This window comes from Pagrus major, chromosome 7 (genome assembly GCF_040436345.1).
Source record: "Pagrus major chromosome 7, Pma_NU_1.0".
In the NCBI taxonomy this organism is placed as follows: Eukaryota; Metazoa; Chordata; class Actinopteri; order Spariformes; family Sparidae; genus Pagrus; species Pagrus major.
The window spans coordinates 5,489,388-5,503,792 of record NC_133221.1 but is presented as its reverse complement, the minus strand read 5'-3'; the positions used below and the strand labels follow the sequence as shown (position 1 = coordinate 5,503,792).

General features: G+C 45.3%; 1 protein-coding gene across 2 annotated transcripts in view; it reads left to right on the top strand.

The window, feature by feature from the left end:
• The window catches only part of magi3a (membrane associated guanylate kinase, WW and PDZ domain containing 3a), a 126,724-nt gene that overhangs the window by 106,496 nt on the left and 5,823 nt on the right, over positions 1-14,405 (top strand). Inside the window, exons 9-18 of one of the 2 annotated variants that reach the window (XM_073470088.1) lie at positions 1,972-2,169; positions 4,845-5,486; positions 7,337-7,368; positions 8,026-8,332; positions 8,460-8,599; positions 9,839-10,031; positions 11,437-11,652; positions 12,680-12,865; positions 13,078-13,171; positions 14,299-14,374. In XM_073470088.1, coding sequence (XP_073326189.1) covers positions 1,972-2,169; positions 4,845-5,486; positions 7,337-7,368; positions 8,026-8,332; positions 8,460-8,599; positions 9,839-10,031; positions 11,437-11,652; positions 12,680-12,865; positions 13,078-13,171; positions 14,299-14,374 — 2,084 coding nt within the window. The remainder of the gene's footprint in view (positions 1-1,971; positions 2,170-4,844; positions 5,487-7,336; positions 7,369-8,025; positions 8,333-8,459; positions 8,600-9,838; positions 10,032-11,436; positions 11,653-12,679; positions 12,866-13,077; positions 13,172-14,298; positions 14,375-14,405) is intronic. The other variant, XM_073470089.1, reaches the window with a different exon arrangement.

The following is a 14,405-nucleotide window of genomic DNA, read 5'->3' as shown; positions in this document are numbered from 1 at the left end:
CAGACACCCCTCGGACAGAACTGTCTGCCTCACTCGGTTGCACGCGGACCCCCACCTCCCACAGCTGAGCCTCTCTGCAGTCTGTGGCTGATATTGCTTCTGTGTGCCACCGCCTCCAGCTTCCGCCGCCTCCCCTGTTCCCCATTCTGCACCTTTTTCCCACCCTTGTTAATGAGAATTAATGGCCAGTGGTCTTGGCGCGAGTGTGTGGACGTGCGTGAGGTGGCATCTAAACACTGTTTTGACAGGGATGGCTAGCCTGACCTCCCAGACAATGCCGCAGAGCGCAGGAGCAAAGCGCAGCACTGCGCTCAGCCATAATTACAACGCTGACAATCCTGCCTGACATTTCATATAATCACTTCACCCCGGAGAATACAGACTGTCCCTTTGTGGTTCACAGCTTAATCAAGACCATGTAAACACGGCTCGTGTGTGTGTGTGTGTGTGTGTGTGTGTGTGTGTGTGTGTGTGTGTGTGTGCGTGTGTGCCCCCCTCCCTCCCCGACTCACTCCCCCCCTTACACTCTTTACTCCTCTGTCAGTGCTGCTTTCATGACGATCATGGAAAAAACAGTGTTGACAGTCCTTTGACAGAGTGTGTGAACACGGAACGCCTCGGCCGGTCCGACGAGGCTTAATCCTGTCAAACAACATACATGTAACACACATGCTCACACTTTATAGAGTCGTAACGTCTTTCATGTTAATGCACCTGCGTGCGTATAATTGCTCAACATTAATTTACATATGCAATCTTGAAAATATCGCTCTGACACAGCTCCGATGCGGGAATTTCATGTTAATCATACTTGGCATGATCTTTTTTTTTTTTATCTTCGACGCGGTCACGTTTATCAGCCAATTGCAATGCAATTATGCAGATCACCATCCCATGACACATTGAGAGTGGTGTTGGAGGCAGGGAGGAGGAGGAGGAGGAGGTGGAGGAGGTGGTGGAGGGTGGCTTCTATCTGTACCCTTCCTAATGAGATTGATGTCCCACCATCTATCAGTGTGGGAACTGCCAGAGAAGAAGCCCAGCGTGCAGGGGACACAGCACATAACTCACAATCTCATAGGCCCCCACACCGCAGGGCAGGGCGAGCCAGGATTTAGTTAGAATTTCCCCTCTTTCTGTCAAGGCTAACTCCGTTTCTCTCTGTCTCCTTCTATCTCATCGCACTTATCTCGCTCTCTTTCTCACACACACACACACACACCCACTGTCTAATGTAATTCCCTCTAAAAAGTTGGCCCATTTACACATCCCGCAGGCACCACAAAGAGAATTTGCGATGAAAAGTTTACCTGGAAAATGTCAGGCGCATTTCACGACGGATTTATCACCGCGGTGAAAAGAATTGGTTGTTTGCGGGTGAGACAGGGGCCAAAATACAGACATCGTGCAATAACTGGATGTTTATTGGTGTCTGCAAACAGAGCGGTAGACTCGCAAGTTTTGTGTGTGTGTGTGTGTGATTTGTTTGAGTTTGCACTTAAATAACGATGCTCTCAGAGTGCTCGTGTAATTACTAGCAGTGAGTGACGTGCTGTCAGACACGTTGTCACTGTGCGAATGTTGTGATGATGGAGGCAGATGGCAATTCATGAGCAGGCTTTTCAGATTCTCTTCATATCCCAGGCTCATTTTCACACACACACACACACACATATGCTTGCTAACATACCACGTAGACAGTGAAGCACGTAAACCCTGTGAACTTTAAAGGTGTGCTGCTCTCATCTCTAAGATTTAATGCCACTGCGACTTCATTTCAAATTAAGTAAAAGGGTTTTATATCTCACTAGTTATTGTCAGACCAGAACTGTGCAATATGTTCAAACTGAAGCAATTTGGTATGTCGTCACTACATTAATCAGGCCATTAAAGATATTTTTCTCCATTTCCCTGTCTTTTACCGCATGTCAACCTCTCTGCTCTTTTTTCCACCGTCATCCCAAACAACAGAAGAGCCTGTCAGGGGACTGCGGGGCTTCACGAGAGATCCGTCTCAGCTGCAGGGCACCATCCTGCAGACAGCACTGAGAAAAAGCCCCCAGGGCTTCGGGTTCACCATCATCGGAGGAGACCGACCAGACGAGTTCCTTCAGGTCAAAAACGTCCTTCCGGATGGGCCGGCAGCACATGACAACAAGATCGCCTCAGGTAGACATCCCTCACTGACATACTGTTTATAAAAGTGGACTCCAGTGTCTGAAATGTGCTTTGGCTGAGTGGTTATGTCCCCATTTTATTCTATTTTAACATTTTATTCCGCTTATTCCTAAAATGAATAAAGAGGAAAGGAAACGAAAGGCCGTGGATAATATTCTTATTTTTCTCTCATCTTTTTGTTTTCGTTCGCTACCCACGTGTCTCCATATAACCTTTACCAGACATTGTACAAAACTTGGTTTGTTGGTTTGTCAGCAGGATTACACAAAAAACTACTGAACGGATTTTCACAGAACTTGAATGGAGGATGGGTCTCGACCTAGAATAGACCCCATTAACTTTTGGTGCTGATCCGGATAAAGGGACTAATCCAGGACTTTTTTTTCTCTCTCTCTTTAACATTGCGAGATTTTTGACATTTTCATTAATGTCTGAAATCATGCGTATTTAGGTGGCTGGTTAAATTTGATGTGGATCCAAATTGTATCCAGATGTAGCAGATTTGAATATGCTTTATTTAATATTGGGCTTGACTGAATTGAAGGCGACTGTTGGGCCTTGGCGGAGGTATGCACAAAAGAGTGCCTTTCTAGGTACTTCTATAAGAGTAGAGATTTTTACACTGTTACCAAAGTAACAAGTGAATGAACATTTTAACATCTGAAACGATGAACCAGTGGGTGCCATGATTTGCACACTTTGCAAAATGTATTGGATCCACTTTTCCCAGATTCTGTTAAATCTTTCCTGTTCAAATCGTGGAGAGAAGTCACATGTCCTCGTTTTAAAGTCAAGAAGTCACAAGGAGGTATTGCTCAAAAGAAGGGTTAAAGAGAGACAAATAATTACTCGTCTATACAAACCATAATCCAGTGTCACATTCACATGTACACCGTTTGCATGGCATGTGTGGCTTGGCATCAGCACACGTACTGTACATAACAGGGTTTTATGTACCCTGAGCACACACAAACAAACAGATTTACAGGAGAAACCACAGAACGGGGCAGTATAAGCGTGAATGTCACATTGCTTGATCAAGCAAAGGCAAACGATTACAGGCTGAGGAGCAGCTCTAAAAATGGGAGACTTCCACCAATAAAGCACATGTTCGGTTTATGGTTGACAACCAGATTTTATACGCAGCCGTATATTATAGGTTTAATAAGCCTGCAGAGCGGGTGTCTCGTCGTGGCTGGAGGATGACAACCTGCTTATCTATAGAACGTGTATATGACTCGTGCGCTACATGTAGCGCTGCCTGCTATAAACCTCCCAGCGCTTGTGTATTAGCGCCCGCATGTCGGTGTCTCTGTAAATTTCCCTTTTTATTGTATGTATAAATACTCTGATCACATGCATGGTGATTGAAGTCATTTGAATTACAGTTAGTGAAGTGCCTCAGGATTCACATTACAGTGATATTGATTGCATTGAATGCTCCTACAGCTACACCCATGCTGCTGCTGAGACTCAACATGGAAGTGGAACAGAGAGAGTAATTATTTCCAGTGTTTCATTACCCCTTGAGAAGGAGGGTAATTGATTAAACCAAAAAAGTGAATGTAATTAATTTTGCTGGGTTATAATAACGAGCGCTGAAATGGAACAACTTTCTTTTGGATTTTAAAACTTTCTGACTGAAGTCCTGGTACGTTTATTTTAAGTTTCAGACACCCCGATACCCTCCTATTATTTTGTGGATGCTTGGTTGTTAGAGGTTTGTGTAGTGGGTCTGAACAGGCACTACATCAGGACATGGAGCTCATTTCAAGAGTGAAACTCAAGCCGTGTTTGCTCGGAGAGGGTATCGATTGTGTAGGTGGGCTGAATCTCTCCACTGGGCTTTTAGCCAGCTCGCGAGTCAGCAATTCAGCCGGGCCACCCAGGCTTATATCTCAGCCGGGCCAAGGGGTGATGAGATTCCTACCCCTCTTACAGGAAGATGAAAGCAGGAAGAAGAGAACAGCATGTCAGTGATCCTGTTCTATTTTATGCTCTTGGTTCAATCTCTCCATCTCCATTAACATCGTTGAATTTTTCTAAGGCGTTGGAAGTGCGAGGGGGTGATGAAGATACAGATTCGACTCGTACAATCCAGCCGGATAATTATGATTTCACTTATTGTGACAACCACGTCAGAGACATTAGTGTCTTTTCTTTTACTGTAGGTACTTCAAGGTCCCGTCCACACATTCATTAAGGCATGCATTTTATTCACACTATTATCTAATGGGCGTCTCACATGATTCTAGCAGAAAAAAAAGTATAATTTTTCTTCAAATGGCACCTATTCATCTCTTTCATTAAAAGTTCAAGAATGTATGATTATGCAAACTTTTTTTTCATCTCACAAGTTTAACTGCTGTACACTGTAAAGTCTGTTCTCGGTGTATGTGCACTGGAGGCTTTCCACATCACACTTGTGATATTGCTGAATATTGGACCAGAATTGGCTTCCAGATTATTTTTTCATGTAGGCCTGCCTCTCGAAAATCAAATTTTCAGTGAACACAGAGGAAATGAACACTTTTCAGCCTTCTAGTGTCAAACTCTACACACACATCAAGCTCCAACATTCAACTGAAGAAGAGGAAAACACGTTTTTTACTGATGTAGTGATCGCAGGACATTTCCCAAACATGTAAACGCTCTTTGTCCTTTAGGTGACGTGATCGTTGACATCAATGGGGCATGTGTGCTGGGGAAGACTCACGCCGATGTGGTGCAGATGTTCCAGTCCATCCCAATCAACCAGTACGTGGACATGGTCCTGTGCCGAGGCTACCCCCTGCCTGAGGATTCCAACAGCAGCGAAGATGCCTCAGCAGGCCTCTGCACCTCCAAGGACACTTCCCCTTCCCCCTCGACCTCCACGCCACAGGACCCCCACTACACAGTCCCAGACGGAGGAACCCTCCCCAGGCAGACTGCTGCGGTACCACCCATGACCAACGGAGGACGCCACCACCACCACCATCCTCATCCTCATCCTCACCAGCACCACCACCACATTCCTCACATCCCCAACCAAGACGGCCCTGACCCCACTCTGTTACAGCCGGAGCTGGTGAGCGTGCCCTTGGTGAAAGGCCCCGGAGGATTCGGCTTCGCCATCGCAGATTGCCCCCTGGGCCAAAAGGTGAAGATGATCCTGGATGCTCAGTGGTGCCGCGGCTTGCTGAAGGGCGATGTCATCAAGGAGATCAACAGACAGAACGTCCAGACGTTGAGCCACTCCCAGGTGGTGGACATCCTCAAAGACCTGCCTGTGGGCAGCGAGGTCAACGTGCTGGTGCTCAGAGGAGGTGAGTCGGAAGGGAAATGTGAGTTCACTTTGCTGGAATTGAACGCTGCAGCCGCGGGTAAGCCTGCAACATTAACTAATCCTCAGAAGTATGTCGCAGCTGGTGGGGTTACATTGCCAATGATGTGACATCTCTGTTGTTAAATCGCTGCTGTCTATATTAATCTACTCAGGTTACTGTTCAGACAACAAACAGGTGTTAGAGCCCGGAGATATTCTAGTGGTTTAGTCCCACGCTTCTGAAATCATTTTAATCCCCACACAGCTTTGTGTCGCCTGTAGCCGCTCTCTCTTACTTTCCCTCTTTCACAAAAAAAGGCAAAGAGTGAAACAACAGAGGTGAGAAGCCCACCCGCTTGCATTTAAAATGAATTTCTTAAGGGATAGAGGAGCATTGTTAGAGCAGCGCTGATAAAGGCCTACTTAGCTCTGGTGGGATTTAACGTGTAACATGTAGTGTTTTAATTCCTAAATAAACAGGATGGATTGTGGCGCTCTGTAGGTATTGCTTGGACACACAGATTCTCCCAATGTTAAATAAAGCAATTTCACGCTCGGCTCCACACACCAACTCTGCATCATCCGCCACGCACCTTCCCCAAACAGGGAGGGAAGTCATGCTTAGTCACATGGTGAGCCATGCTGGGAAAAGGCGAAGAGAGATGGCAGCTTCAGTGATTCACTTGCTGCTTAAGAGAGGGGAAGGGATGAGAGATGGAGCATGGTGGGTAATCATCGCCCTTCTTCTGACTTCAGGCTTCCACTGATTTGAAGGGCTTGTTCCTTTTTCGCCTGTACTGCAGTGCAGTAGCCTAGATTCCACAGTTGCACCCACATATCAGATGTACTCAGCTGGGCTCTGCTCTGAGCTCCAGGGGCTTGTCCTGTGCGTGTGTGTGTGTGTGTGTGTGGGCTGCTGCTGTTATTAACTTTTTGCTCATTTGTGGCAGCCTTATATGCATTTTTTGATGTAACGTGTGCATATGCAGCAGCGTGTGTGTGTGTGTGTGTGTGTGTGTGTGTGTGCATGTTACTGCTTTAAACGGAGCAGCAGATCACAGCTTTCCAGGACTAAAAAAGAGCAGCGCTGCAGGGCTTCCCTCAGGTCACCCATAGACCAGGATTAGGTTAGGATTTGCTCCCAGCCTGGGGGGGGCTAGAACTCCCTTTCCGATGACAGCAGCAGAGAGAAAATGAAACAGGAAATTATTTGGCTCTCCGGATTTAAATCTGGAAATGAGACTTATTCCACCCTTTCCTGCGGAGTGTGTGCTGCACTCTGCGGCTAAGAAATGAAAGGAAACGGGGAGACACTGTCACTACATTTGCATTACTAATATTTGAAAAGGAATTGATTAAACTCACACCAGTAAACATTCATTGATTTCATGTATTTAATTCACTTGGTGCCATTCAGAAAGCTGGTAATGAAAAGCTGCAGACAGTGGGAGTAGTGTGTGCTAGTTTCAGCTAACAGCTGGCAGGTTTAACTCAGAGAAGAGCACGTTTCCCATGGCTGAGGGGTCACCTCTGTGTCTCCCATCCTCGAGTGACGTGAGAGCCCTTCTTTTGCTACTGGAGTATACTGCCCCCTACTGCTTGAATTGCACTGTGACTCACAGACAGAGAGGAAAGCAGGGCGAGGTATTAGAAGCAGTCATTACAGCCTCTAGACAGCACTGATTGTATGCAGAGTGTGTCCTCATAAGACGTGGGAGAGGATGTACAGTCAGTGACGTGAGGAGAGATCGAAAATACAGCTTTAAACCTTCAAGCCATGCGTTTGAATACACTGTTGTATTTCTTTATGATTTGAGATTTTAACGTCCACTTCTACCTCTCTGCTTTCAGGTCAGACGTCTCCTGTGAAATCACTAAAACCAGTAAGTCGAAGCAGATCTTTGTAATGTTTCCCTCCTCCGTGCAGAGTGAGGCAAAGTGTACACTGATGCTAAAGCTGCTGCTGAATTATTAAACAGAAAAGGTTTTTAACTTTGTCTCGGTTACCCACATGCACCACTCAGTGTGTGTGTGTGTGTGTTGTTGGCTACATTATTCAGTGAGCCCACATTAGCCAGGCTGTTATTTCTGGAGCTGCATGTGGGTAAATATGCTGGCTCCTGGCAAACAGCAACTTTAACATCCCTCTGCGTATGGGTGTTTAAGATGATATGCCATGTTCAACAGCTTGTTCCTGCACTGCTCCTCCATGCTGCATGCTCAAAATAGAGAGGAGCTGAGGCAGCAACAGGCTTACTCATACTGTTTATCGGGTTCAACACAGTTACAATGTGTAGTTGCACTATTTTTAAAAATGAAGACGAGTGCAGAAGTTTGGGATTTGTCATTCTGGATTTGTGTGTCTCTGTGTTCCTGCCCTCGTTTCATGTCTACCCCAGGCTTAAATTATTGGCATAAAATCATAGAATATATCTGAGTATGTATCATTGAATAATGTAAATTAAACAAGCACAGGAAACATTTACAGTCTTTTTAAAAGTAAGTGATTTCTCCTCACAGCTCTCGTTTCTGCGTTGCAGTGCACAGCTCCCATATCCCAGCCTGCTCCTCAGCAGGCGCCCCACCCGGTTCCACAGCAGTTGCCCCACCCCGCGCACCAGCAGTTGCCCCATCCGTGCTCCCAGCCCATCTTGCAGCAGCAGCAGCAGCAGCAGCAGCAGCAGCAGCAGCGACAGGAGATGATCAGCAGCACAGAGACCATCGGTCAGCCCAGCGAGCTGCCCCCGAATCCGCTGTCGTACCCTGTCAACACGCTGCGCGCATCCTCTCCCAAACCGGACGCATCTGAGCTCTACCTCAAGTCCAGGGCCATGTTGGACAGCAAGCGTAAGTGTGCACGATGTAATGCGTGAGGGTGAACCAGTGCATTACACACAACCACATGTTGAAAACACAATGTGTTTTGCCTGTCGTGGCTGTTTTGAAAAAAAAAAAAAATCTCTTCTCTCTGCAGCTCCTAATACCAAGGACCTGGATGTGTACATCAAAAGGAACCAGGAGTCAGGCTTCGGCTTCAGAGTCCTCGGAGGAGAGGGGCCGGATCAGCCGGTAGGTAGCAGCCCAGCACGGTCCGGTCCAGCTGTTTACGACCAGGTTTGACGATCAACTAGAATCCCCAACCCTAAACTAAAGATGTCACAAAGGATGTTCACATTTGGTATCAACATCCATCCTGAGTGGACGGCTCTAACACCCCGAAGAAATGGAGGCATATTTGAGATCCGATCACTGCATGAGACCACATTCTTGTAGCAGTGTGAATACACATGTGTCTCAGGCTACACTGAAGGACCGCCTACACAAACAACAGGCAGAATGGATTCATGATTTCAATGATTCACTATCATGCAAACTGTGTGTTTGGGCTCTCTTCACCTGCAGCAGATGTTTGTGAACAAATTGTTTCAACAAACTATTGAACTAGTACCCATAATAGCACCAGACTCCCTCACAAATAACGTGATTTTAAGAGTTTTCGAGTGAGGAGAAGCCTGACAAACTGTGCAAAACTTGACTACAACGAATTCATAATTACTCATGCCTTCTTGTGAATGTGGCTTAACATGCAATACATTCAGTTGTTTCTTTCCTTGTAAAAAGTGACAGCTTGTTGCAGCACCAACGTATCAGCCTCCCAACATTTAGCAGCTGTTACAGCACACTATTTCAACTAATTTCATCATTTACACTAAAATTTATAAAAGAAGACAACATCTTGTTGATGTTAAACATGTCAAATTTTAACAAGTGCAGGAAACAGTATCCAAAATAGGCAACTTCTATAACGCCAGTGAAGAAAAAGCACCCAGACTCCCTTAAAAAATCACATAATTTTGTGCGTTGTTGAGTTCGGAGAAACTTTATAACTTTGTGAGACGCTGTCCGCAACAAATTCTTAACTATTTGGGCCTGCTTGTTATTTCAGCAATAGCAGCACATGAAGATATGACTTTAATTGTCAAAAAACATTGTATCCTGTTTGTGCATGTGCATAAAGAGCGTGGAAGTGCGTGTTAATGCCATTTGTAAACTGACGGGTGTAACTGTCAGTCACTCAGGATGCATGTTGCTGCCAAATATGAACAGCCTCACAGACACCAAGCAAATCATTTATGAAAGCAACCTGAATTTCTGCTATTGCTGTGAGACAGTTGGGAAATAGGTTGTCAGAAATGACAGCAAACCTCTATATAACACTTAGGTATCAAATGCTTAAAGCAAACTGAGAGGATTTCAACTGGTTATTTACCATAATGCCAGTCAATCCTCATGCTCACTCTGGCTCAGATCAGTGTGTCAAGCTCCTTTCTCTCCTCGCTCTCGCTTCCACAGGTGTACATCGGTGCCATCGTGCCACTGGGCGCAGCAGAGAAGGACGGCCGCCTGCGGGCAGGGGATGAGCTGCTCTGTATAGACGGCGTGCCAGTCAAGGGCAAATCCCACAAACAAGTGCTGGAGCTGATGACCAACGCTGCCCGCAACGGCCAAGTCATGCTCACAGTCCGCCGGAAACTGGCAACGTCAGGTGGGTTCTGCTTTTGAATCATCAGCTCCACATTTCCGTGAGAGCACTCGAAGTTTAAAAGCAACTGTCTCTTGTTTTCGATCAGTATGCTGGAGGAGGACCTCCGAGCAAAAAAGCTTTGATCTGGGATTTTTTTTTTTCTTCCTCTAATCCTTTAAATTTGTTCTGGATGACTTCCTTGCTTCCTTGATAAATCTGAATAAAATGAAGTCCCACCAAAATTGACTTTTAGGGTTTTTATTCTGTGCAGACACACAGAATATTTCCTCGAAAAAAAAGGAAAGTTTTGAAAGAGGATTCTGTATTTGCTTTAATCACAGGGAAGTGAATTAAAAATAAAACAGAAGAAAAAAACAGCAGAAGTGGCTCACAATTAACAGTTGAGGATTGTTTGCTCTGTTTATCTGTCGAGGATGATTGGAGTTGTGTAAAGGGCAGCGAAGATTAGATCTGCTGGAATAGTTGATTTACATCTCAAAGGATCGGGAGAAAAAAAAATAAAAAACATGCTGAGATTTCTTTTTCAAAAGCACAAACCCCTGCTGCATTGAAGGCTTGTTTACCCCCACAAATAACCACTCCGTGAATAGTACGAGCACTTTTTGAAATTACTTTGGATTTGATGTATTGCAACAACAGCTTTGATCACATTGCAGAAATTAAGCATCAATCATGTCCGGGGTTTATGATTTCAAAGCAGCGGTTTAGAGAAAGAGATCCCCTGATGCCGGCTGACAAAACAGGGACTCAGCAAAACAAACGTAGAATGAAGAGAGATTGAGGTAGATCAGCCCGTCTTATGAATAACACATTGTGGAGAGCTTTCATCCCGAGTGTAGAGTTGACAGTCTTTTATTTCACATGTGAGATAAACACTGCGAAAAAGGCTGTCTTCGGTAAAGCCGCTGTGTGGATCATAAGGATGACAAGCTGGGAACATTTTCGGTGACTAATTGTTCACGGATTAAAATGTATGTCAGCTAAATCAGAGTGACCCCCGCTCAGAATAAACACTTTGGTTGTCCTCTTGGTGAAAGTGGCCGATTGTGATGTCATTTATAGTCTGAGCTGACCCTGTCCTGCTCCAAATGTGTGACTTAAAGGTCCCATGATGTAGAAAGATGTATTATTTTAATTAGAAAGCAGGTCTAGGTGCTATAAACAAAAACACCAGCAGAGCTTATGCGGAAAACAGGGTGGCCGGTGCCTTCTCAGGCCTGTGAAAGATGACCAATCAGAGCAGACTGGACTTTATGGGAGGGGCGCCTTAAAGGGTGAATAGAGGTGCTGCAGCAGTGGACAGTAAAACAACATTAAAGCATGTAAACGTTTTCTAGTAGGCAACCAGAAGAATATGAACCTGTAGATGCATTCCTTCATGTTTCTGTGCATTCTCATTTGTCAGATGGCGATGGGGAGGAGGAGAGCGGTCAGCAGCCACAGCAGGTAGCATCTGTCCTGGTCAACAACTCCCCCAAGACGCCTCGTGGGGAGTTCCCGAACGCCATCCAGCCCGCTCAGCCCACTAGGCCCGAGTGCTTTGACGTTCATCTGCAGCGCAAAGACAACGAGGGCTTTGGCTTCGTTATCCTGACTTCAAAGACCAAGCCCCCACCTGGAGGTCAGAAATACAGAAAAAGACAACTGGTCCATAAGAATCTAACAGAGGTCCAGTGTGTAGGATTTAGGGGGGCCAATCATTGTGTTTTTGTTACCTTATGTTTTTAGCAGCATCTATAGTTTCTCCTGTATGCTTGGTGAGATGAAGGGTCTTCAGTTTTACGTGACCTTTACGTGAACATCTGATGGCTCCCTACATCTTTTCCTTCAGTAGTTTGTTGTTTATGTTTTTTTGCCATCATAGCAGTGTGACTGTAGGGATCACAATATCTCTGCCACTGAATTGCCGTGATATTTTCTGGAGCCGTTCATGGATGAAACCACTGACTTTTCATATATACGTAACATGCTACGAGCAGGTCAAACTGTTCATGTATCCTGTGAAATATTTCAATTGATGTATCCTACTGCCATTGGTAGCAGCTGCGCCATGAGATTGACATTTTTGTTTTTATAGTGAAATGACTGAACAACTCTTAGATGGGGTGCCATGAAATGTGGCATTCATGTCCCTCTCAGGATGAATTATAAGATCCCTGGTGATCCCTCAACGTTTCACTTAGTGCCATCATGCAATCAAAACTTTTGTTTGTCTTTGGTTTATCACCAAAAAACTGCAGAACTTCCTTCCCATCAGACTTGCTGTATTTGGATATACTAATTACCCCATGTTAGCATGCTGAGTTTAGCATTAAGCTCAATGGTACTGCTGTGCCAAAGTATAGCCTCACACAGCTGCTGGATATTGACTCTTATTTATACTCTTATATTTTTCAAATATAAGAACATAATTCACTAAATCAGATTTGTAAATGTGTTTATCACATAATATCTTGCCCACCTTCATTCCATGTTTTAATAATAGGAGCAGTGTACTGAAAAGGTTCCCATTTGCAGCAGCAGAAGGTCACTGTGCACCATCTTTGTCCCTGCTTTTGTGATATCCTGATGTCGGCTTTATTGAATCAGTGCTGCTCAAACATGCAAAAAAGAACAGTTTGTAATTTCTCTGCGTTTCCCTTTTACAGTTATACCTCACAAGATCGGCCGTATTATCGAGGGCAGCCCCACAGACCGCATAGGTATGATGAGGGTGGGAGACCGCATCTCCGCCGTCAACGGCCAGTCCATCATGGAGCTGTCGCACAACGACATCGTCCAGCTCATCAAGGACGCCGGCACTTCTGTCACCCTCACTGTCGTGCCTGAAGACGGTAGGTTGGCACAGAGAAAGTCTCAGTTCCTGTGAAGCTGCTTTACAAAGAGAATATCAAGAGGATTTTCTGGGGAGAAAAAAGATAATGAGAATGCTGATTCACTTTCAGCATTTACATAAAAGCAGAGATAAGGATGTTTTTGAGATTGCTTTGTGGCATCCAATAGCAGATTACTAATGGGTGTGTTGTGTGAATTGTGTTTTTTACAGAAAGTGCTCCTCCATCCGGAACAAATTCAGCCAAGCAGAGCCCTTCGGCACAACACAGAGCTATGGGCCAGCAGCCTCCGAGCTATCCAGACAGGTACATGGATATACACACACATACGAGCACAAGCATTCACACAAGCTCAGACACTGAGTCCACGGGAGACAATCTAATACAGGTTCTGCTGCTTCAACCATAAATTAGCCCCCAATCCTCTCAAAGCAGGCTCTGGGTTTGTGCTACAATGTGGCCCATTACCATCTCTTGTGGCCCTGCACTCTCCTTGTTATCCGGACAGACAGAAAATCCCCCCATGGTCACTGTTTGCATGGCGAGGCAAAGAAAAAGAGACAGATTAATAAGGCGTCCCGCTTTGCTCTTTGATCTTCCTTTTTTAAACAAGATTACCTGTGTCGGACTCTTTAATCCGTCGCTGCAGCAGCAATTCTCCACCATCATTTCTCGCCCTCACCGGCTCCGATTCGCCGCCTACCAGCATGTGTTCTCTCCTTCTCCTCATTTAGCCCGTTATGTCCATTCCTCGGCAGCACCACCCCTCCTCGCCCGTCTAATCTCCAACACATGCCTTGGGTCAGCCCTGGCTAGATATGAGCTGTCGGCTTGGCTGCGTGGAAGTGTGTAAACTCCTCTCCGTGCCAGAGCCACTAAGAAGGCCTAGAGTTTTCAGATAGTGTGTCAGCGCGGCTAAGTTCCCACAAAAGCATTGTAATGAGCTCTGCGAAGCATTAAAGTATGCCCCCTTTATCTGCCACTGAACTGTAAAAGCAACTCGGCGCTTTGAAGGATTTATGTTGGGTCTCTGTGCATCGTATAATGAAACCAACAGAAAGAGGCTCATGCTGCTGTAATGAAGGCGTGGCGGTGTGTGGATACCGGACGGAGCAGAAAGAGGAGAGACTGAGACTAATTCTCTACTCTCTTCCCAATATGTAGAGCATCTTGGCTTTTACTGTAGCTGCTCACATACAGGCATTAGTGCTGACATGACACATAGAAGCTGGTGAAGGAATACAGGAAGCACCTTGGACAACACAGTGTGCATACATTTGCACTTTAATGTCTATTTCATATGCGCTGACATTCAGTTTTCATCTCGAGAGGAAATATTGTGCCATATTGTAATATAACACGATCAAATATATTTCATATCTTCAGTATTTCAGTCACGTCACAATGTGTTTGTGTGTCTTTTTCTGTGGCAGGAACGGCGACACTGAGATGAAGAACTCTCTCCTACCAAAAGATATGGGAACACTCATCATGTCAGGCTCCAAGCAGGTAAAACAACAGCCAGAATTTTAAAAATCTG